General features: G+C 42.5%; 1 protein-coding gene across 1 annotated transcript; it reads left to right on the top strand.

Annotated features, from left to right (window-relative positions):
* The first annotated feature begins 78 nt into the window (after positions 1 to 78).
* On the top strand, positions 79 to 22,441 carry kiaa0319l (KIAA0319-like ortholog). Its single transcript, XM_070846317.1, has 25 exons — positions 79 to 239; positions 1,674 to 2,286; positions 4,756 to 4,936; positions 6,126 to 6,239; positions 8,760 to 9,028; positions 9,420 to 9,506; positions 9,825 to 10,068; positions 11,487 to 11,585; positions 12,084 to 12,184; positions 12,340 to 12,427; positions 13,423 to 13,515; positions 13,619 to 13,751; positions 13,892 to 13,997; positions 14,142 to 14,264; positions 14,365 to 14,488; positions 15,544 to 15,676; positions 15,891 to 16,039; positions 16,649 to 16,800; positions 16,988 to 17,126; positions 17,628 to 17,787; positions 18,006 to 18,148; positions 18,603 to 18,725; positions 18,890 to 18,980; positions 19,120 to 19,211; positions 19,441 to 22,441. The coding sequence occupies exons 4-25, from the start codon at positions 6,146 to 6,148 to the stop codon at positions 19,638 to 19,640; spliced, it is 2,943 nt and encodes a 980-aa protein (XP_070702418.1). The 5' UTR covers positions 79 to 239; positions 1,674 to 2,286; positions 4,756 to 4,936; positions 6,126 to 6,145; the 3' UTR covers positions 19,641 to 22,441.
* The last annotated feature ends 624 nt before the right edge of the window (positions 22,442 to 23,065 follow it).

The following is a 23,065-nucleotide window of genomic DNA, read 5'->3' as shown; positions in this document are numbered from 1 at the left end:
TGTGTTTCCGTGGGCCGCAAAACGCTCCAACGGTCGTGTCAGTTGGGGTTTTATTTTGAAAATCCAGCTACCGGAAGCGTTTGTCGGACAGGGACTAGCTTGACGGTGGTCACACTGGCACATCAGCTGTAACAGCGAGAGGAACACTGACCTAATTAACTGTCCAACAGCGACGACAACAACGACGACACATCTCATCACAGCCACCCGAGGAGAGGAAACACTGAGCCAGTAGCACCGTAAGTCCCTGCGCACTTTTCTTTCTTTAACGGTGTCGTGACAGTTGCCTTTAAAACGCACCGGATGAGTCCGTGTTCCTGCACGGTGTGTAGTGAAAGCGATGTGTGCCAGCAGCTGTTAGCCTCAAGGTGCCTTAAACAGGGGGGTGATCCCGGATTATACAGGTGATCTACCTTATGGTGTTCAACCTCGGCTCTGGGACGTCGCTGTGTCCCATTAAAACGGAAGGAAGATCAGTTACTATAAGTGTCATATTATTCATTCACCCAGCCCTCGTTTGTAATTTTGTGATTGTGCAGTGGACTATGCAGGCTGCAGCCACCGGCCTTTTACTAAATTATCTTTGCAGCTACACACTTCACGTTTTGAGTCAACCCTGACTTTTGTCCTCAGGTTTGCGAGATGCATAATGTACGAGCCCACCATTTTGACTGAAAGGTCTCAGAGATATTATCCCAGTGCGTCTTCTCATTCATTTCATTTGATTGACAGCCGTTCATTCATGCACTCAATCATGCACTTGTTTGCAGTGTAATCTGTTAATCCATTACTGTGCAAGATTCAATCATTCTTATAGAGCAGGGCTTAACTAACTAATTTTCATGATTGCTTTTTAGACGTGTTATTCAATAGTTGTGTGATGTTCCTCTCTTAGTCAGATCAAGAGCTTAGAAATCCTTAAATCTTCCTCTTTGATATGAAAATGTTGGACATTCAACTCCACGTGAGGCTCTAACCAGCAATATTTGATATTTATGAATGGGTTTTATGTTTTATGCCGACCCACTAATCAATTTGTTGACCCCTCGGTTAAGTCTTCATCGTCTGGGATGGGAAATGTTTGACTTGCGGCATCCCAAAGAAACGGAGATTTATCCCTCAGTGTAACAGAAGTTACATAAAGTGACATCCAATAGTAGTAAAATAACTGACAGCAAAAACTAAAAGCAAATGAAAATGTTGCCATCAGTGCATCCTGACTTATGTTATTCCTGCAAGGCAAAATAAATCCAATAAATCAGAAAAAGTGACTGAAATCAATATGATTAGGCAAATACAAGACAAGCTGATATGAGTCTTCTGGCTAAAAATCTATTAGAAGTTAGACACTAATACAGTATGTTTATATACAGTCAGAGGTCTTACTCAGCTGTAAGACTTAACCTATAATGGCCTCATAGTGTACTCATATTTTTCATTCTCCTATGATATTCCCATACTCAGAGTTTTATGATATTGCTGCAATACTTGTGGTACTTGCATCCATTTAAGTGTCATCCTAGGATTAGAATAATTGTTGCTGTGAGGATGCGTCTCTAGTTGACACAGCAAAATGGAAGGATTATTATTATATTATTTTGCAGATTTTTTCTTTCTTTCAAGGACTCGACCTTGGAGAGAAATAAAAACAACTTAATCTTCCTTCCCTGTAGCCGCCAGAAGGAACAGTGCGTGGGACTTGGTGTCTATACTGAGAAATCTCCACCAACCTGTCTGCCTGGAAACCAGCACAGAGCCGACAAGTGCGCTATTGACTCCCGAGAGACAGAGAGGAGGAAGAAACGGCCAAACAGAGAGAGAACTTGTCCTTTTCCGGATGTAAGGGGGTTTTGGTCAGAGACATCATTGTTTTGCAGGAGCTTCTCAAGGGAAAAGTAGCCATTGAGGTGACCATAATGGCCGAGCTGTCATCAGCCCAGGTGACCGAGTGCACCTGAGCATTACTGCTGCTGCACACACTCATAGTCACCACCAGCCTGAGGGCATGTCGTTTACCGCTGTGCACTGAAAAGGCATATCTACGACTGATTTCATCAAAGAGGAGGAACCGCCACTGAACTTATTTTTACCCGGAGCTGTTTTTTTTTTTTCTTTTTCCTATTTTGGTGGATTACCTGGAGAAGGAAAAACAAGCGCAAGACGACAAATGACTGTTTGTGTTTTTAGGACTCACTGAGCTGTTGATTGTAGCGCTGGAGGAGGCTGCTGGGGCTCAAGCGTCTGTGCGCAGGAATGCAGATTCACATATGGAGGCAGATCATGCAGGTTTGTGCCAGCAGCTCATGTGTGAGTCCGTGAGAGCCTGTGATCTTAACTTTTATTTTTCTCTTAACAGCGTCTTCGTAAAATGCATAATGGCAAAGTTACAATTGAACAGATGTAGTTGTAACACAAGTGTGTATTTTCAGTTTACACCAAATTATTTGCTGTCATGCAATCTGTTACTGAAGTCAGCTGCTGTCTTGAACTCATTACTGCGAAGCAGTGAGTCTGCAGAGAGTATCACCATCTGCATGCTTTAAATGCAGAGCAGTGAAGACAGAGGAAGGCATGGCAAGGCAACTTTTCTTTGTGTAGCACATTTTGTACAAAGTGCTTCACAGAATGACAAATTCAGTGAAGGTAAAACTATTTAAACTGAAAAGTGCAAGAGTACAAATGAGATCCACATGATATCAAAACTTCAGTGTAATGGATTAGATTTGAAAAGTGCATTAAACTCACATGTAAAAGAAATTAAGATTGGCTGTATAGCATCTAGCTAGCACGTACAGACCGTCTGCACAGCACATGCTTGTGAAAACTGCTTGATTTATTACCATATTTCCCCACAGCAGTCTCCTACTGAGACGCTGTGGAGAAGAGGCCTGCTGACATCTTGAACACAGTGTCCCAGGACCTGTGCTGATCACCCCACCCCCTGCTTTTATTCCACTCTGCTGTGAGAACTTGCATGAGAATTTGAGAGCGGAAAAAGTGCAGCATGGCTCTTTTATTTCGTCCATGAATTCCCTCTTACTAAAGCGTTACTTTGTTCCTCACGTCATGAACACACTGTTATCCATTCCTACAAGTGCAGCGCAACAATCTGCATCCTGCTGCTTTTTTGTGACTCACTCAGCTTGTTATTTATTCTCCAGCATGACTTTATTATCATTGCTAATTACTTGGAAATGAGATACTTCCACATCCCACTTCCAGAAGGAAAGAACATTAAGTGTTAGGATGTTAAACTTTAGGGGTCTGGATGGCCTGTGAAGGTATCTTAATCACAATGTCACATATTTTACATTTTCTAACGTTGTCCAATTGGATAAAGTAACTTTGTATATTGCTGCAACAAAGGATTGTTTCTGTTGATTGTTTTCTCATTATTTAATAGATGTAGTCGTTTGGTCTATAAATTGTCAGAAAATGGTGAAAAATATGGATCACTGTTTCCCAAAGCCCAAGATGACGTCCTCACGTGTCTTGTTTCATTAACAGCCCAAAGATATTCAGTTTACTGTCATAGAGGAGTAAAGAAACTTGAAAATATTCACGTTTAAGAATCTGGATTCAGAGAATTGTGACTTTTTTTCCTTTTAAAAAATGACAAACTAATTAAAAATATCTTAATGGCAATTAATTTAATAGTCGACAACTAATCGAATAATCATTGTAGTTCTGGCACTTCTATCCTAAGGATTCATGTTCAACCTGTGTTATACCCCGTGGGGCTCTGACCCTTTTTTCACCCAGAGTGACTTACAATTAAAACAAAGACCTCAGACAGTCGTATGGAGAAGCAGCGAGGGATGCAGCTGTGTGATAGAACTGCTCTGTATTTAGTGACTGATGTGGTGCTTGCACAGGAGAAGGATAAGGGCTTAGGACAGAGGTAGAAATATTATTATTTTGCATACAGCTATCCTCCAAAGAGTAGCGCTCACAGATATTTTTCATATTCATTATGAATACACAGGCAGGGTAAAAGGTTGTAGACCAAAGTGACAGATACACTGCATATTTAAGGCTGACTATATTCCATAATCTGTTGACCTTTGGCTAAGGCAGAGATACGAGACAACTGTGATAGAAGTGCGTCAATGAACATGGCTTCAATTAAAAGTTAAAAGGAAAGAGCTCACAGGACGTGAGTCATGTTTTCATCAACAGGATATTAGCAGAATTGTTGCATAATGAAACAGACTTGTGTATTTGTTGAACTACACTCAAACACTGGATATTTCATGTCCTGAATATCATAATTACAACAGAAGGCAGTGGCCTGAATTCTTATGTAAGGGGAAGAGTGTTAGTGGAGTGTTAGTTCTCAACAAACTGCTAAACTAAAATTTCTTTTTCTTCCTTTTGTTTGTAATGATGCTCGTCATTACCATCTTTCAATGCTCCGATACAAGATGTCACATATATGTTCTTGTGTTCTTTGCTCTCTCTGCCTCTCCAGTATCTCCAGCTGCACAATGTTGAATCTGATTTGCGTACACATTTGCTATCAAGTTAATGTGTATTAGGTTGTTCAAGTTCCTCCTCACATGCTCCTCTAAAGAGCCGAAGTACTGTTGCATGCCAGTAATCAAGCTGGAGAAGGAGGAATAACCTGAATAATTCATATTGGGGGGGCAATGCAGCTGAAATCACTGTAACGCGTGTTAATATGAATTTTCTTCATCCTGATGTTAAACGATCCACGTGTTCAATCATTTTCTCTCTTTTTCTCGCTCTCTCTAGCGTAGTGTTTGAGCAGCTGAGCCTGTGAAGGCCCAGGAGGCGGCCATGTTGGATCTCTTCCTCAGAGTGCTGGTGTTGACTTGTCGTCACCCGTCACCTCACAGCGCCTCGCTGCCAACCTAACTCATCGCTCTCTCTCTCTTCCCGCATCTCTTTCTTCCACTGCCTGGACAGGAGAAAGGTAACCGCGGTGTGTTTTGCAGGTTTCAGTTTGTATTTAGTAGGTGTGTTTGGTCACATACAGCAGGTATTATGACTAAACCATATGTAGAGTCAGTTGGTTAGTTGAGTTGACAGTTGTTCTTCCTGTGAGAGAGATGAGTGGGCAGCTTACGCTTGAATTGATCTAAGTTTATGTGAAAGGTCTGAAAACTGAATTAAAAATAACCTTTAAATCTGCACAATTTTCTTCTGTAGCCTCAGAATAATGCTCTCAGCATATCTTCACTACTTTCCTCTGAAACTATTTTAAATGAGGCATCAATGAGTGAATTTAATTCTGATTTCAGCAGCATCCCATCATTGATTCTTGTGTTCTTTGCAGTATTAAAGGAATACTTACACATTTTGGAAATACACTTATTTACCTTCTTGCTGAGAGTTAGATGAGAAGATTGCCACCACTGTCATGTCTGTACAGTAAATATGAAGGTACAAACAGCAGACAGTTAGCTCGGCTGAGCACAAAGACTAGAAATAGTGGGAAGCACCCAGCCTGGCACAAAATCAGCCTACCAACACCTCTAAAGCTCATTAATTAACACGTGTTATCATGTTTGTTGAATCTGTACTAAAAAGAAGTATACGAACAACACGTTGGGGTGTTACAGGGGGTTATGTACTGGACTCTTTATTCACAGTTACCTTTGGGAAAGCTGGGCGAGCTGTGAACCCTTGTTTCCACTTTTTGCGTCCTGCTAAGCTTATTTGCTGGTGGCTCAAGCTGCAAATTTAGCACACGGACATGAGAGTGGAAAAGATCTTTTCCTCTAACTCTCAGGAAAAAACCAAAACGAATAAGCACAGTTCCAAAAATGTCGAACTATTCCTTTTAATGTTTGTTAAGGGCCGTCCATAACTATAAATATACTGATGTGAGCATCCACACTGAGGGACGTGTCAGAACAATGTGTGCTAAAGCAGCGTTGGCAGCTCAGGAAAATGGATATTGTTTTGGCTGTCAGTGTTTCTAGTGTTCATCAAACCGGTCTGAAAGTGATTCCAATGATATTATTTGCTACTGTCATTGTGAGTCGTGGTATGAACTCACAATTCAACTTGCATTTTTAAAATGGCCCTTAATTTAGGTTTGTTGGCCCACCTCTGTTGAAATTTTAAAGCACACTAACATATTTTTGTTTCCTTTTTAGGTCCTTGGTCCTCGTGGAAAATGTCCTATGCACACCACAAGCCACTTACCTGGAGCTTACCTCAACTCCTCCTCCTACCGCTGACCTACCTCTGGCTGTTTGCTCCTCCCACCGGTAAAATAAACCAAACATCACCCTAAACTCAACAGGCAAAACCACCTGTGTTGACTGAGAACTAATAAGGAAGCTGACATCTGTGTCTGTTAAACTCCCAGCACTCATCTTCATAGTAGATTTTCATGCTTTTGATTACTCAGGGTGGGTCTCCATCCTTCTTACAATCTTATTATGACGCTTGGATGGTTGTCAGTTGTTAGTTGGTGTTTACTGTCCCTCTAATATGAGGCGGAGAGACTGTTGGCACCCCTGCTGTGTGTGTGCGCCTCCTCTCTGATGCCACTCTACTCAGTGGGTTACAGTGTGAAACAGGACAATAGGGGCTCTGTGAGTAGACAGTGTGTGTGTGTGTGTGTTTAGGGGTGGGGGACAGAGTGGACAAGGGGTGGGATGACTAAACAGAGGCCAAAGGGTCCTTTCTCAAACAAACTATAGTGCTTTTGTGTGTTTTTGTATGTGGCAAGACCTGTGTTTTTCCAGACTGGAGTTACACTGACATCCCATAAAGTCACCCTCAGCTCTTGTGTTGCCATGGTAGCAGCAGTTATATGTGTATAGCTCTGTCTTAGATGGACTGATGAACTGTGTTTTTCTTTTGAAGCCACTGTAACTGTTGACTGCCTCGCCATGAGTGGGATAAGTCTTTAACTGACTAACCTTGCACTCAGCTGAATCTTATCTGAAAAATATCTAGAAATATTGTAGCTACTCGTGTTTTCAGAGCACCAGGCTTAATAGAGCTTGAATTGAAATGTATAATTCTTTAGACTATCATTAATTTAAACCCCATTTCTGATACTATTTATGGTCTGTATTTGGTCAGCATTTATTTATTATTATTTACATCCTATTATTAACTCTCTATATAGCATTTAATTCAGTGGTACATTTTGCAGTTTTATCTCACTGATATCAGCTCAGTGTTTTGGATTGTGGAGGAGTCACAGGAAATGCAATGTATGTATTACTAAGGTTTTGGGTGGGTTTTTGACAGCAGACCAGTTTTAAATATTGCAGAAAATAATGCAACTCAAAAGACTGAGCCATAGTGGGCAGTTAGAAGAAGAGCTGCTGTCTCCAGCATTTTTAGCAAGATAATTGTGTGGGAATCTTATCTAAACTGTATGTAGCACAGAATCCGACCACAGTAGGTCATGAAATGATGGTTCCATCTGAATTTTATGCAGGCTTGTAGTACGGCCATACTTTTGAATGTTTTGATGGCATCTCAGCACACTGAACTGCCAACTCTCGCTTCACCGCACACCACAGACTGCATGGGCTGGAGCTGCTGCAGAAGTGGGGCAATCACACCTCACGTTAAATCAAAGAACACTTGCGGTGATTGGCTTCCAGCAAAAACCACATAAATAGTATTTTTTTCTGGCTACAAAAAGAATTGAATGCAGGTATCATTTGACTGGAAAAGCTAATATTACTTATTATTGCCTACTGAGTAGCAATAATCAGCCTTCTTATTGACTGACTTCTTCATTCAAAGAATGCAAATTTGTTTGGCTGCACTATAAACAGATGCACCTGGGGTTACCGCCAAATCAAGCAGGACTTATTATAAGTTTAAAGAAGGTTTTGCACTGTAAACTCTGCAGCTCTCTTAATTCACAGAGTGACTCAGCTGTATTCTCTTGTCCTGGACAGCTATTCACAGCTAGTTTGGCTCCTGTGTTTCTGTGGACATTCATTGAAGTACTGGTGAAATATAAACTCCAATTTCTCCCTGTGCTACTTTTATAGTCTGTGGTATTTTATAGCCCGTGCTGTTATATTGCACCTGACTACACAATGAATTTCTCATTCGAGACTGCGGATTGATTGAATTGAGCTCATTTCTTGAATAAGAATAGTTTTACCACCCAGAGCAAGGTTTTTGAAGAGGAACACACACACATGCTGTAGGGGCAGCTAACTGTACTAGCTCACTGCAATGCTGATATGAGTCTGATGTGGTCTGGCTCCAAGGATGGAGTTTTGTGCGTGCTGCACACTGTGCTTTGGGTTTTAATCAGTGTCTTGTTTTGTCAGGGAAAAGCCTCACTTCCTCTCTCTGCTGCTGACTTGGCTGACTGCTCAAACTGCGGCTGCATGTCGGCTTTTCTGAGAAATGTTAAGTCAAAGCTTAATCTGTGAAAAGTCTCACTAGCTGGGACCGGAATTCGCTGTGGGTTTCACTTTGCCCCTTTGCCTTTGACAATGCCAAGAGTCTCCAACAATGCCCTGATTGATATAAACAAGTGAAATCTTTAAACGCTTGAGAATTGCTGCCCTGGCGACTGATCTATGTTGCCGCCTTTGGCAGATCCTTTTTCATCAAAGCATACGCTGCACTAAACTCTTTAAAGGATTTTTCTGCAGGAAAACCAGTTTTATGACCAACTTCCAGCTTTTTCTTTTATCTTGGACCACGTGGCAAAGGGATTGACGTGTAAAACACTTTGAGAAGCAGTTTTGAACATCAGCACAGTACATCATTTTCTCCTTCCTCCTGTCCCTGTCCAGGTGTGTCAGCAAATCTCTGCCGGGTGACCGGCGGGGTGCTGGGGATCCACTGGAGCAGCATCATCTCCCTGGGTTGGCACCCTCTGGCGGACGGGAAAGGCGGGGCGACGTGTTGGGAGTTCTGCTGCCTGAAGCCGAACTGCCAAGCCGTGTGGAGCCTCGGCGGGCGATGCGTGCTTCTCAGCTGCACGCGGTATAGAGGCTGCCTCCTCACCTCCCTTCCCCAGCCTCACAAGGAGTCCCTCGGCCTCCTTCAGGTGCTCTCAAAGGTACAGAGAGCAACTGAAACAACAAGTAATCTTATTTGAATGGCCACACTTTCATTGATTTGGTCATTATTTTTTCCAAGAATGCCAACAAAAATATAAAAAGATAAGCCTAAGTATTTGAACGTTTCATCATCTATTCAGATGTTTTTAACAGAACATGCACTGGGTCAATACTTAGGTTATTAAGTCAAGGTGTCTCTGCTGTGAGTTACCGTCGTCTGGCCAACTAATCAATTTTTAGCACCGCTTTCAAGTTATCCTGCGTAAAAATTATACCACTGCATTGGAGCATTGGCATCTGACCAAGAATTAGTATCAACAGACAGCCTGAGTTGGAATATATATAATATCATAGCACTAAATACCTTGTTTTCTTCATCTTTACTTTAAGGGTCCTGTCACATCAAGACGTAGAAAAGCTCGTTACGCACAGCATGTAGGAGGCCACAGACTGCGCACAGGACACCTTACCAGCACGGTAACCTCACAGAATATTGGTTATTTTTGAAACGTTATGTTGATCATTGTTTGCTTGTAGCAGATGCTGTTAATTAGCAGTACGAACCAGCTCTACAATAAGTCAGCCGATATTCTTCACCTTTCTCTGTTGTTCTTTCTTAAATCCTTCCCACCCTCACTCTCTAAATCACACTACTCGGATAGGAGTGTAGTGATAAATATGGGGAGTATACAAATGAATAACACTGAAATGTGAACCTGTAAATAGGAATTAAATGGCTCCTGTGAGCGAGTTTGTCACATCATTCAAACCGGCATTTTTTAACTGGTTCTGCAGGAAAGTGACAAACCGGAAACAGTTTTTCCAACTCCAACAGTACCGAGCGCCATCACACTTCTTCAAATAGCCCAAAAGAACCATAGTCAGGCAGCCAATGGGAGTGCAGACACCGCTTCAGCTCCATCACAGCAGAACTCAACGGTACACGACACCGCCGATACTGCTGCGTCTTCCAATAGCAGTGATGTCGGCACGCCCACAGCGACTGCAGCTGCGATCATCACAACTCCAACACAGGCTGGTAAGGAAGCCGCTGTCTGCAGAGGTTTGGTGTCACATGCCTCGCCAGCGATCACCTATTTCCAGCTCATTCAGTAATATGTCATGTCTTCATTTATTAATTATGAACTAATACATAATGTAGCAGCACTGTGGTTTTGCAGCCTTGGAGGAAGGATTCATCTGACTTTTAGGTCTTTGCTAAAGTTGGTTTGAATTAATCTTTTAAATTTCCATTTTTCTGTGGCACACGCTCCAAATTTTGCAAAAGATTCTTTACTCTTCCCTCTTTGTTTTCTTTGATTATTGGCCAGATGGAGATGTACTTTGTCCGCGAATGTTATGGCAGACTGCTCAGATGTTATTTTTCCAGATGAAAGCAGCATGCGCTGTGGGTGTGAAGCCAAATGAGTGCAAGCAAAAGGAATGTGCTGAGACATGCTGGACTTCTACAAACAGGAATAACTCCTATGACCAGTTTCTCATCTCTGACGGACAATACCACCATTTAAATGCTATTGACTCACAAATTGCAAGAATGCATTATGTAAATCAATGCATGCCATTACAAGCTCTTCAGCTCTTTTAACTAGCATTAGATTTACTAGAGCAAACAACACCAAAACACAGACGTCCAGCTGCATTTTATGAGGAGCTTAGAGCCTACAAAACAAGAACCTGGGATTCCGAAGAGGATGTTTCACTTTACTGCCGACGCCTTACGCAACTCGCTAAATAGACACAGACATCATGATCAGTTTACTAGTCATGCGGAGAAGCCGCCTGCAAAACCTCCTGTTGTTTTCAAGGCAGGTTTGTCAAGTCTGACAATTTCATGATGGTTATTTTTATGTTTCATCTCAGCTCAGTTCACTCAAATATTTACATTTATGGAGATCTTGGAAGAAGGAGGGAAAAGGCAGACTGCTGCATTAATTTTGATCCTTTGATCTCACTATACAAATACCCAGATTTTTTTTTTCTTAAATCTCTCTTGAGTCCACTAATTTTATGCAACAGCGGCGATGAATCACTGCAGTACACCTTTGAGGGTCTCATGAAGAGAAGCACAACTGGTCTTGAATACACTATATATTATCTGTCACAGTATATGATATTCAAATGCGCTTGTGTAAATTTGCCAAGTAGGTGGAATTTAAGGAAAATAATGTGGTCTCTGCCCCACTTATACATCAAATTTTCATCTGTAAGACCTATTTTAATGTATCCACATTCTGGCTTATAATCAAGTGCAGAGAAGACAATTTCTCAAATATTTTCATTTGGTATTATGAAATGAATCCATGTGTAAATTGAGCTCAAGGTAAGTTATTTATCTGTCTCTTGTTGAACACTCAGCTCTCTGACCACCTTCTGTCTTTTGGTTGCCTTGCTGTAGTTTTGGCATCGTCTCTTATCCCGTGCTGTTTCCCCTGACAGTGAGGGAGCTGGTGGTGTCAGCAGGAGAGAGTGTGGAGGTCACGCTGCCACGCAACGAGGTCGAACTCAATGCCTTCGTGGTCCCAACGCCTCAAGAGGGTAAAACCTTGAAAATACCAGATAAATAAACTGTTGCACGTCACCACCTGGAAACTATGTGGAAACGTGACGCACACTGTTTAAATAAGTCATGTAATATAACTACATTCATATGTAGCAGAAATATTAGATTATATGAAATGTTTTTATGGAGACTAATTGCAGATTGACTGTCATTTAACGTGATATTTTTTGTATTCGCTAATGGAACGACAATGTAAAACCTGCTTGACTGTTCCTGAGTCACCGTCAGCATACAGTGCATCACAACTGAACACTTTCCAGATAATTTCAAATCCAAACCGGAAAAAGATTATACATCTACAAAGAGGAACGAGGGTCATAATTTTGTTAATCCCTTGATCCCTCCTTGACGTGTTATCCAACGATACCAAAGCCTCTCATCTGGAAATGATCCTCATCTGATACATATTAATTTAATGCATGAGCAGTTTTGTTTTGATTACTTATTTGTTTAATGTTGCAACTTCTTTACAGGAACAAACTATGTATTTGACTGGCGCCTGATAACTCATTCATCCAAAGATTACAGCGGGGAGATGGAAGGGAAGCACAGCACGACACTTAAACTCAGCAAGGTACCGATCACAGCCTTCGTGTTCACGCTCTGCTGGAAATTAATAATGCAGCTGCAGCTCTATTGAATGTATAACGAAAGTAGATTGTGTCTAAAAAAAGATCCCTTCTTCTTTGCGCTTGCTTGATTTCCTTCCTTTCCCCTCCTGTCTCTCAGCTGACTGTGGGCCTGTATGAGTTTGAGGTGACGGTGGACGGTGACGGGGCTCACGGAGAAGGTTACGTCAATGTCACGGTCAAGCCAGGTGAGTGTTTGTGTGCCCCCTTTCAAAACAAGCCAAGGTCGCTGCGGAGATAAATAACCAATGACGCTCACTATGTTCTGTTTTTTTATTTCTAATCTCTTCGTTTAACTCAGTGGGTCTTTTTAAGGCTGTTTTGTGTTTAGTAAATATCCTGTTAAATGTCCAGTCTGTGTAATCCTATTGCGTTATTCCCTGCGCTTTCCTGTTTGTAATATGATGTCACTATTTATATGTTTCCTCTTGCGAAATCTCTGAATTTTGTAATATTTCAACTGCTGCACCACCAGTTCGTACAGTGACTTCTGTAAATAAAATTTTAAAAATCAGGAAGGAAATAGAGACAGAGAGAGAGAGAGAGAGAGAATCGTGAAGTCAGTTGAATGGATTTGCTGGTACATAGATTTTTTAAATTACATTGGAGAGGAGGTTGTGTGCCTCAGGACCTGTGTGGGGGTGTCTGGAAGTTGCTCAACATCCTCCAAGATCTATATTCTTTATATAGGTTTGCAATCTATCTATCATCCTGATTGCCCACACTAAATTTAATATGCTGATCTATTCTGTACACACATCTATTGCATGTCATGTGCTTCAGTATTATTTCAGGACTATTGCAATGCAACATGTTTCTGCTATTTAAACCAGTGCCTGTATCTGTTTGTGTGAATGCTGCTGTCTTTTAAGACAATTGGCAGCATGTTATTAACTGATCACCCCAATACTCCACACTCTAATTCTAATTAAGCAGAGCAATAATATAGTGTGACTTTCATGCTACAGCAGGATTATCAGGAATCAGTCTACAGTTATGCCTTTGTGTTGCCTGTATAAACACGGATCTTATTGCTGAAAAGACCAGGCTGCTTTCCTCCCACACACAGTTGTATTTGTAACTTTAGCCAAGGGAAGCCACTGACTTGTGTGTACTGCCTCAGTCACATGCAGCTGACGAACAGCTCAATAAGCGTGGTAATTTCTCGTTTTCCACCTGACAGAGCCGCGGGTAAACAAGCCTCCTGTTGCTGTAGTTTCCCCAAAGTTCCAGGAGATCTCCTTGCCAACCAGCTCTACGGTCATAGACGGCAGCCGTGAGTGTCTCACTCGACGCAAACACATGCACAGATACACAAACAGATTTAACAGGAGGCTTTGTACTGAAAATATCTGCCCATTTTCCCCCGTGCCTGACAGAGAGCACCGATGATGACAAGGTGGTGGCGTGGCACTGGGAAGAGGTTAAAGGTCCCCTGAGGGAGGAGAAGGTCTCTGCCGACACGCCCGTCCTCACCCTGACCAGCCTGGTGCATGGGAACTACACATTCAGGTACAGCTGGACCTCGGTCGTCCTGTAGGGACGATGAAGTTAAAATAGCAATACATATGCTGCAAACATCCCACTGACTCATTTAAGAGCGGCTTGCCGTACAGTTTGTGTATTTAAACGTGTGAATGTGTGAACCTCAGTTTGACAGTGACAGACTCAGACGGAGCCACAGACACGACACAGGCCACCCTCTCAGTCAACAAGGCCAAGGACTACCGGCCTGTGGCCAATGCTGGCCCTAACCAGGTCTGATGTGTTTTCTATCATCATGGCTCTGTTCATTAATGCATCAAACCACCGTTTTTTTTTAATTGTGTAATTGTAAAGCAGGTTAGTTAAACCCGTGAAATGTCAGTACCAATAGCTTGTCTTTCCTCTGGCTTCATCCAGGTCATCCAGTTGCCACGCAACTCCATCACTCTATACGGCAACCAAAGCACCGACGACCATGATTCCCTGTCCTACGAGTGGTCCCTCAGCCCTGAGAGCAAAGACAAGGTGGTGGAGATGCAGGTGAGTCACTTTAGGACTATTCATACAATTAATCCTCGCGTTTCAGTTTCATGTGATTAGAGAATCATGGTTAAGGGTGGCGTCTTTTTGTGCTCTCTAGGGCGTACGGACACCGATCTTGCAGCTGTCTGCTATGCAGGAGGGAGACTACACCTTCCAGCTGACGGTGACAGACTCATCTGGACAGCAGGACACCGCCCAGGTCACCGTAATTGTGCAACCAGGTAAACAGCAAGAGCTCTTGTTTATGCTTCCTGAGAACTTTTCAGTTGTCAGCTGAGAGGAATATTGGTTAATCAGCTGCTGAGGACGATAATTGCAGTTTAATCTTTGTGGTGTGCACTTGTACACCACTCAAAGAGAAACTCCTTATCTCTGCATTTTCAGCCCACTTCCTCTGCACTGATATGCCGTGTGTTCGCCCTTACACTCTCCCACATACTGTATACAAATGTACACATGGAGTGTGAAGAGCACACAGAGCAGCAGTGCATAATGTCGCGGTATTTATACTTGGCCTCTATAATGTGTGAAGCTGCTGTCGGTACTTAGGCTGCTGATCTGATAAACAACATTATGTCTCGGTGGCTGGGAGGTGCACGTTCAGCCCGATAAGATCGTAGCCTAGACTGTGGACTGCAAACACACACTGGCAAGACGATTTTGCGGTGTTTGAACAGCAGTTATGTGAACAAACATCCATCTGCAAGGTCAAGCTATGTCAACCAGTTGAGTAATAATATCTGAAAGAAGTGTCTGTAAGTCCAGGTATTTCAGAGCAGGACTGCTGTTCTTTGACTGTACACTTAGTTTAGTTTTATTTGGGGTTTCCATGAGATTACACGACACCGTGACTTTACAAAACTTACATCTTCAGTTAACACATATACACAGATGTATTATTTATCAAGAAGGTTGTTGTGTCCTTCTCACTCGTCTCATCACTTCTGATTTTTAAGATAAAGCACAGTCACTTGTCTTTCATCTGAGTGCCACTGATCTAATTTGGATAAGAGCCAGAGAATTATGCATATTGACCCAAATGTCCAAACATTTAAGTGCAGAATTTCATAGTTTGAAAGGCCTTTAATGCTGCACTGTCGAGGGTAGATTTGTCAGCCCGCACTGTTTGTGTAAGAAATGATTCACATCGTTTCCATGTAAGCTCAGAGGACCACCAGCCACTTTTCACGGCCACGAGCTCCCTTCAAACTGTATCTTTCATGTGGGTTTCACAACAAAAACTGATTCTTTTGGTTCCTTATCCCGTGTCCCCTAGAAAACAATAAGCCACCAGTAGCAGACGCAGGACCGGAGAAAGAGCTGACGCTGCCAGTTGATCGAACCACGCTGGATGGCAGTAAGAGCAGTGATGACCAGAAGATAGCCACCTACCACTGGAAACAGACCAAGTGAGTCTGACACAGACTTGTATACAGATCTGTGCTGGCAGTTTGGCTGCAGGCTCTGAAACACAGTCCGTTAAAAGATCCACCGCAAACATACAAAGAAACTAATTTAAAAACAAACGTGTGCTTCAGAGCAATCAGGGTTTATGCCTCCCTGTGCGGTAAATGCTCTTTTACATTCTCTCTTTCTGTCTCTGTCCGTCTGTTCCTCCTCCAGGGGTCCTGATGGTGTAAAGATTGAAAATGCAGACAGTGCTGTTGCCACGGTGACAGGTCTGGAGGTCGGCACGTACGAGTTCACCCTGACAGTAACTGATGACAGGAAGCTGCAGAGTAGCGACGCTGTCACAGTCATCGTCAGAGAAGGTGTGTGTGTGTGTGTGTGTGTGTGTGTGTGTGTGTGTGTGTGTGTGTGTGTGTGTGTGTGTGTGTGTGTATCTGTGTGTGTGTGTGTGTGTGTGTATCTGTGTGTGTGTGTGTGTGTGTGTGTGTGTGTGTGTGTGTGTGTGAGATCGTTCTCTCTATGGCAAAGTAGCTGACAGGTTTGGATTCCGACAGGTGAGGATTATGGATGATGTTGTGAAATGTGAATCTGTGGTATGGGAAGCATTCACACTTTGAAAACATTAGAAGTAGATTTCTGTGTGTGTTTTTGAAGCAGAAGTCGCTCTTCTTTCAGTAATTTTGTTTACAATGAGTCGATAGTTTCGAGTTTGTTTGCTCAGGGCGTGTTTTTGCACTTAGGCACAGTGGAAGTGTTTATCTGGATCCCTTTCAGCTCAAGACTAGTCTCCTGGGAGTCCGTGATAAAATCAAAATAAAAACATTTTCCTCCCTTGTAACTGATACAGATGTAAAAAGAGACGCTGGTTTTACTGGACCTGGATCCACCTCAGTGGATGAACTTGCCTTATTTCACAATGCGAGTGTTTCTGAAATTAGTCAGTTTGATGAATTATTGAATTTTTTTTTCAGAGCTGGACCAGCCGCCAGTCGCTCACGTTGCGTCAACTCCACACATCTCTCTGCCTACCAGGACCGCCACTCTAGATGGATCTCACTCCACTGACGACAAAGGTGGAGTCAGCTACCTGTGGACCAGAGATGATAGCAGTCCTGCCGCTGGGGTGAGGCTGCCTGTTTCAATGACACCTTTGACTGAACAATACAAATGATTGTTGTTTTCTCAGACTCTCATTCCACCTCAAGGCCTTCAAACACTTTCTGTTTACCTTGTAACCAGTACAAGACACCCACAGTACTAGAAAATGACCACAAATTACAAAGATTTTAACACTTTTTTTCTTTCACTAGGATGTACTGAACAACTCCGACCACCAGGCAGTGCTGTTTCTGGGAAACCTGGTGGAGGGAAAGTACAGCTTCACCCTGACTGTAACAGACAGTAAGGGACAGACCAGCACTGACAGGGGTACAGTGGAGGTCAAACCAGGTACACGGACACACACACACACACACAAACCTGCAGTTTACACACACTGAGACAAACTTTCACACTGATATAGAACAACTGTTGGTGACGCACCTTGCTTTTCTGTCTCTTTGCTGCTTTGTGAAGGCTATTTTTGGGAAAAGTGGAGATATCGAAAACTAGAACTTTGTAACATAATACCTCTGAGGATGTGTTGGAGTTTATTTTTGCCTTCTAACACGGCCATGCACACAAATGGTTTCCTCACAGCAAGAGACTCCAGAACCAACAGCATAAGGTTGAGCAGGTCGGCGTGTAGCATACGGTGAACAGACACAAACGCAGCCAGAAACTAATCCGTCACTTGGTGCTCTGGCCCGTTTCCCAGATTTCAGACTGTCAGATGGATCCTGCAATCTTTTTCTCATGTCACGTTCTCCCTCTCCCTCCCTTTCTTTTCCACTGTACCCTTCTGTACCCTTTCCCTTCATGTCCATACCTCTAACCTTTTCTCTCTCTCAGACATATGGGAACGTGACCTGGTGGAGCTGGTGCTGGAGGTCTCGGTTTCACAGGTCTCCCACCGTCAGCGTGACATGCTGCTGCGCCAGGTTGGGGTTTTACTGGGCGTGCTCGACAGCGACATCATTGTGCGAGAGATCAGTGCATTCAATGAGCACAGGTGAACCTAAAAATCCTGAGTTTTGTAATAACAGAACTGTTGTATGTCTGAATGTTCTCACATATTTTCCTTGAGTCAAGTCCAAAGTCAAGTTTGGGTTGTAGAAGAACTCCTAAACATAACAATGAATAGGGCGGGAATGAGATTTTCTTGATTTGACCTTATCAGTGGACATGACTATATAAGTAAACATTTTCCTCCTCTTGTTTCCTCCTCAGTACTCGTTTGGTCTTCCTGGTGTCAGGTGGTCCAGGGCGCCCCCCTCTGTCCGGCCGCAGCGTTGCACTTGGTCTACGCAACAAACTGCGCAAGCAGAAGAATGACTTTCTTATCTACAAGGCCCAACGAGTGGACACAGTCAGTGAGTACCTGACAACTATAGTTTGTAAGAGAAAAACACAATGAAGGAGTTGAGAGAAAGATAATGTACTTTGTTAAGTTAAGTGATACTGGGGTGGACATGAAAGGTGTAACAGAGGCTTTTCTGAAATTATTTGTGCACTTTGACTTTTACTTGATGTTCAGTTTGAGCCAGACGTCACAGGAGCAGAGCTGCTTTGGCCTCCTGACCTCTGTTACCTACGATAATGGTCAGATAAAGATAGATGAGACTCAAAGGTCAAATGTCTAAGATTTTTGAGCTGTCGCTGCAAGTTATGTCTCACCCCTCATGGCTCTTTTTCTCCTGCCTCCATGGTGAAACCTTTAAACTTTCATCTTATTAAATGCAATGTTAGTTCTCTCGGTGTGCTTCCTGAAAGGTAATTTCCCACTCTGCAGTATTACATCTCTTATTTGCTGCTCTCCTTCCTCAGTCTGCCAGCTAAACTGCTCGAGTCACGGCGAGTGTGATGCGTTCACACGGCGCTGTGTCTGCCACCCTTTCTGGATGGAGAACTTCGTCAGAGCTCAGCTTGGAGATGCAGAGAGCAACTGCGGTGAGATTAATTAAATATCTTAGTCAATTAGTGCATCAGATGTAATGATATATATAGATATATATATGGTATATCCATGTTCTTAATAATGACCGTTTAATGTGTTCCACCAAGTGCATTACATAGGAATAACACACGTGTGTAATTAAATATTTTGTTTTCAGAGTGGAGCGTACTATATGTGACTATAGCATCCTTTATGATTGTGGTTGCTATAGCAACAGTTGTCTGGGGGATGGTGTGTTGCTGCAAGAGGTGAGCACAGTTTCTCTTACTGTGATTATCACTGAATGTCTTCAGACACAAATGGTGTACATGTTATTGCATTTTGACTCCCTCTACACCAACTGATGATATCTGTTGTGCTTTGTGTTGTTGTGTTTTTTCCTGACAGGCGTAAGAGTAAAGTGCGCAGAAGCAAAAGCAGGTATAAAATACTAGAAGCTGATGAACAAGACAGTCTGGAGCTACAACCATCAAGAGTTGGTAAGCCACACATTGTAGCTCACCGCTTTTGTGAAGTACAAAGCACTGCTGTATGTTAGCAGCTGCAGACAAAGTCTGAAGGCTGGTGTGGATTTAGACATCTAAATAAAAGGAGTTTACCTGTTTTAAGTCGAGGATTAAAGGATTATATGCTGCTTAGTCCAGGTGTGGCACAGTGTGATTTTGGCATCTGACTGTTTCTTTCTCTTCACCTCCTCCATCTGCCCAGCAGCTCGTCTGAAGCCGGTGCCCGCTCCCACCTCCTCTGCCCTCATGCACTCGGACTCTGACCTGGACAGTGACGACGGGCAGGGCGGGGTCCCGTGGACGGAGCAGGAGCGCGGGCATCTCCTGCGGCCCCAGAACGGCTCCCTGAGGAACGGGCAGGGGCCGGCGAGGGGCAAAAAGCAAAGAGAAGAGCTGCTATAGCAAGGGAGGAAGGAGGGAGCTCGCCGCTGCCCTCACACACACACCTCCTCCAGCTGTCACACCCCTCTGTCCCTCACTCTTCCTGTCTCTCTCTTGTTGTTCTTCAACACAAAAACCTCACACCTCTCATCAGTGAAGGCAGACTGTGTGGTGACTGATTTTAGGAAGACAAAGAGAGGAAAAAACATGCTGGAACCATGTTGTCCCACTGTCACAGAAAAAAACAACTGTACTGAAAAGTCCCTGCTCTCACACTGAGCCAATATGGAGGGAAAAAAAATACCATTTCGCTGACAACTAGGGACGCACACTGTGTTTAAAATGGTATAAAGATATATCGTTGACCCCTCTTATTTAAGACAAAGACATAAAGAATGTACTGTTACTCCTCTTACTGATGGCACACGTTGGTTAGACACTGTGGGAGAAGAAGTACCCTGAGTGACACTTGACTTTCTGGTTATAAAAAAAAAAAAAAAAAGCTCAGCTTCAATGACACGAAAACCAGCCACTTGACACGCTCACATCTTTGCCTCTTGTAGACACGCATGTACGCACACAAAAGACGTCGTATTCACATTGTTTCAGGTCGACCTGATGCTGCCAAACACTGCCATGTTGAAACCAATGGTTCACTCCGCTCTGACGAAGGGAAAACACAACCAAAACAGAGCGGCCAACAGCAACGGACCGAGAAGAAAAAAAAAAGGAAAAACAAACAAAAATTGTGCATGAAGAGTGACAGATTACAGTTCTGGTACAATTTGATTCTGGAGTGATCGCCTGCATGTTTGTATGTTGGGTGTGTGTGTGTGGATTTTTTTTCTGGCTGCTGAGCCAAAACATGTTTATTCAGAGCAGTTTCTATGTTTTTATTTCTGTTATTAACCCACAGAAGAGTCACAGTATTGTCGGTTGTGGCAGTCCGAGGCAGAAGATCTTTAAAAAAAAAACAAGCCCTGCTTTTATTCTGAAGGCTTCTCCATGGATTAAGTCGCTGGAACACACACTGGAATAAACAACACTAATGAGTTTGGTCCCGACGGAGACGATAATGAGCAGAAGTTCACAACACGACAAACGGGACGGAGGGGACACGGCTTATTCAGTCACCTCAATATTAATTAGCAAAACGATTGCTTGAACCATGATGACCACTTCTGTTTTTTTGTATGTTTTTTTTTTTAAAAAACAACCTTTAGGCTGTGATTAGCTGTTGATGCACTTTTATTTCCTGTCTGCCGGCTTCAGTCTCATCTTGTCCGTTGTTTGTTTGAAAAGGCAAATCTGTGACAGTTAAAGTTGGAAAGTTCAGCCATAAAAACAGGACTTGAAAATGTGCAGAATACTTAATTTCCTCAACTTCAAAGATCAAAGGAGAGGATGTGTTTTAGCAAATGTGAGTTCAGAAGTCCAGAAACACCTCAGTGGTTGTTGCAGAGCTGAAGATTTGAAGGGAAAAGACGCTTAATGCACGGCGAAGTGGGATTTCAACTTTTTAAGCCTGTCAGGCAATTCTGTGCATCTGTTTGGCTCCAGATACGATGATGAACACTGATCTTTGCTTTCTGGCAAATAATCAGTTCATTTTGAGGAATGTGTACACCAAAAAATTACAGGAACATTGCACCCAAATAACTCCAAGAAATCTGTATGAGTGACCACAATTAGATGTTTAAAAAAAAAAAAGCATCACTAAACTTCCATTAATGATGAAAGTGAGTTTTTGTGCCCAAAATAACCAGAAATTGAAATTCTGAAAACGTATTATGTCGTCCCACAAATAGGATTAGAGCAGTTGGTTAATTTGAGGGATGTTTGCTGTAAATACAGAAGGAACTGCACACAAAGGAAGGCTGTAAGAACTCAAAAGAGAGAAAAACCGCAGCAGCTTCCTCTTTTTCTTCTGTGTCTCAGTAGTAGTGACGGTGTTTCTGGGCTGCTCTGCATTGAGGGAAACCTGAAACCAAATCACTCTTCCCTGCAGCATCTCGGCGAGCGGCTGCTTTGCATGTGAAACTGGCCTGTAAGTCACTTTTTCTTTGGTTGTTGAATGTTAAAAGGGTACGCCATTGAGTTCACATTGTACTCTGTGTGAAATAAGCAATCATTTAAAAATGTAAAGTCTGCTTCTTACTCATAGGTCATCTCATGCTGATGTCTGTCCTGCTGCACTAGTTTGGTCTTCAAGCACCAAGTGCACATCAGGCCAGGGTGGAGATTTATTTTTTTTTTAATTAAAATATTTAGTTCAGACTTGCTGAATTTATCTGACCATCTTTTGCCATCTCGTAAGAGTCCAATTAAAATCAAGCGCACCCAAGTGCCAATGTTGTAAAGAAAAGTCATCTTTTGGACACTTTGAAATATTGTTCCCATGTTTTTTTGCACGTCATTGCAAATGGCTTTTGGATTTATTGCAAAGATTTGATGTTTATTGACTGTCATTTCTTGTTTTATCTGTCTACCTTCTACAACTGGCAGTAGAAGAGCCTTTCGTGGATAATTATGTACCTATCCGACAATACGAAAATTCAGCATCTCTTCTGATACGCGTACAGCATTTACCAGTCGCGTTTTGGGATTTATAGAAGTAAGCAAGTTGACCTTGACTCTGATGGAGTCCACTGTGAAGGCAGACAGAGGAAATTGGGAGCCACTGTTAAATGAAGGGAGTTTAATTTAAGATGTTTTAGAGAAGGTTTTAGTGGAGGATTACCCTTTCTTCCCTTCTTTGTGACCAGACCTGATGCAACTGGATAATCTGTAAATTAAAATAAAATGTTTCAGTTTGTTCTAGAGCTTTCTGAGAGATGTGTGTGTGCGCTCTTTCTTTCTATTTTCTCAGCAAAAACTGTACTTTTCTTCCCATCTTTTTTTCACCTGTTCCCCCATTTGTCATTACTTTCCACTTTCTCCCAGCTTGCAGAAGTCAAACGAAAACACCACGCCATGTAACACTGTGAAATTTATGTTAATTATCTTCTATTTTGAAGGTAGTGTACTATGCAATTCCTTGGCTGCATATTATTCAACGACTATGAGCCCTCTAACCGTCTTATGGCATCATCGCATTACACAATTTGTCTCCTCATTGACTTTTATAAGCCCATTAACCTCGATGGCTGTCCTTTGCTGCCCCATTAACACAATGTGTGAGATGATGGCTTCCCTAACAACCACCTCATTATGACAGCAGATGGGAGCAGAGGTCAGTTTTCTATGAGTGATGAACAAATGACACAACACAAAACTGAAAACAACACGAAAATGTAAAGATTCAAATAACAGACCCAGATTATTTCCCATGCTTTTATTTTGAAGTTTTATTCCTCCTAGTTGGGCTGCCATAATGAATCAATGAATTGAAAGACAAAGAATTTTTGCAATTTTAGTTGTTTTGTGCACTAAAGATGTAAAGAGTT

The sequence above is a fragment of the Pempheris klunzingeri genome, chromosome 16 (assembly GCF_042242105.1).
Source record: "Pempheris klunzingeri isolate RE-2024b chromosome 16, fPemKlu1.hap1, whole genome shotgun sequence".
Taxonomy (NCBI): Eukaryota; Metazoa; Chordata; class Actinopteri; order Acropomatiformes; family Pempheridae; genus Pempheris; species Pempheris klunzingeri.
This window is presented reverse-complemented; position numbering and strand designations above follow the sequence as displayed.

What these genes read in the sequence shown, in the direction of transcription:
- kiaa0319l (XM_070846317.1), top strand. Translation starts at nt 6,146, where the DNA reads ATGTCCTATGCACACCACAAGCCACTTACCTGGAGCTTACCTCAACTC. An exon ending in ACAAGGTGGTGGAGATGCAG is followed by an intron (nt 14,265 to 14,364) that starts GTGAGTCACTTT and finishes TGTGCTCTCTAG; the next exon opens with GGCGTACGGACACCGATCTT. An exon ending in AGTGCATTCAATGAGCACAG is followed by an intron (nt 17,788 to 18,005) that starts GTGAACCTAAAA and finishes TTTCCTCCTCAG; the next exon opens with TACTCGTTTGGTCTTCCTGG.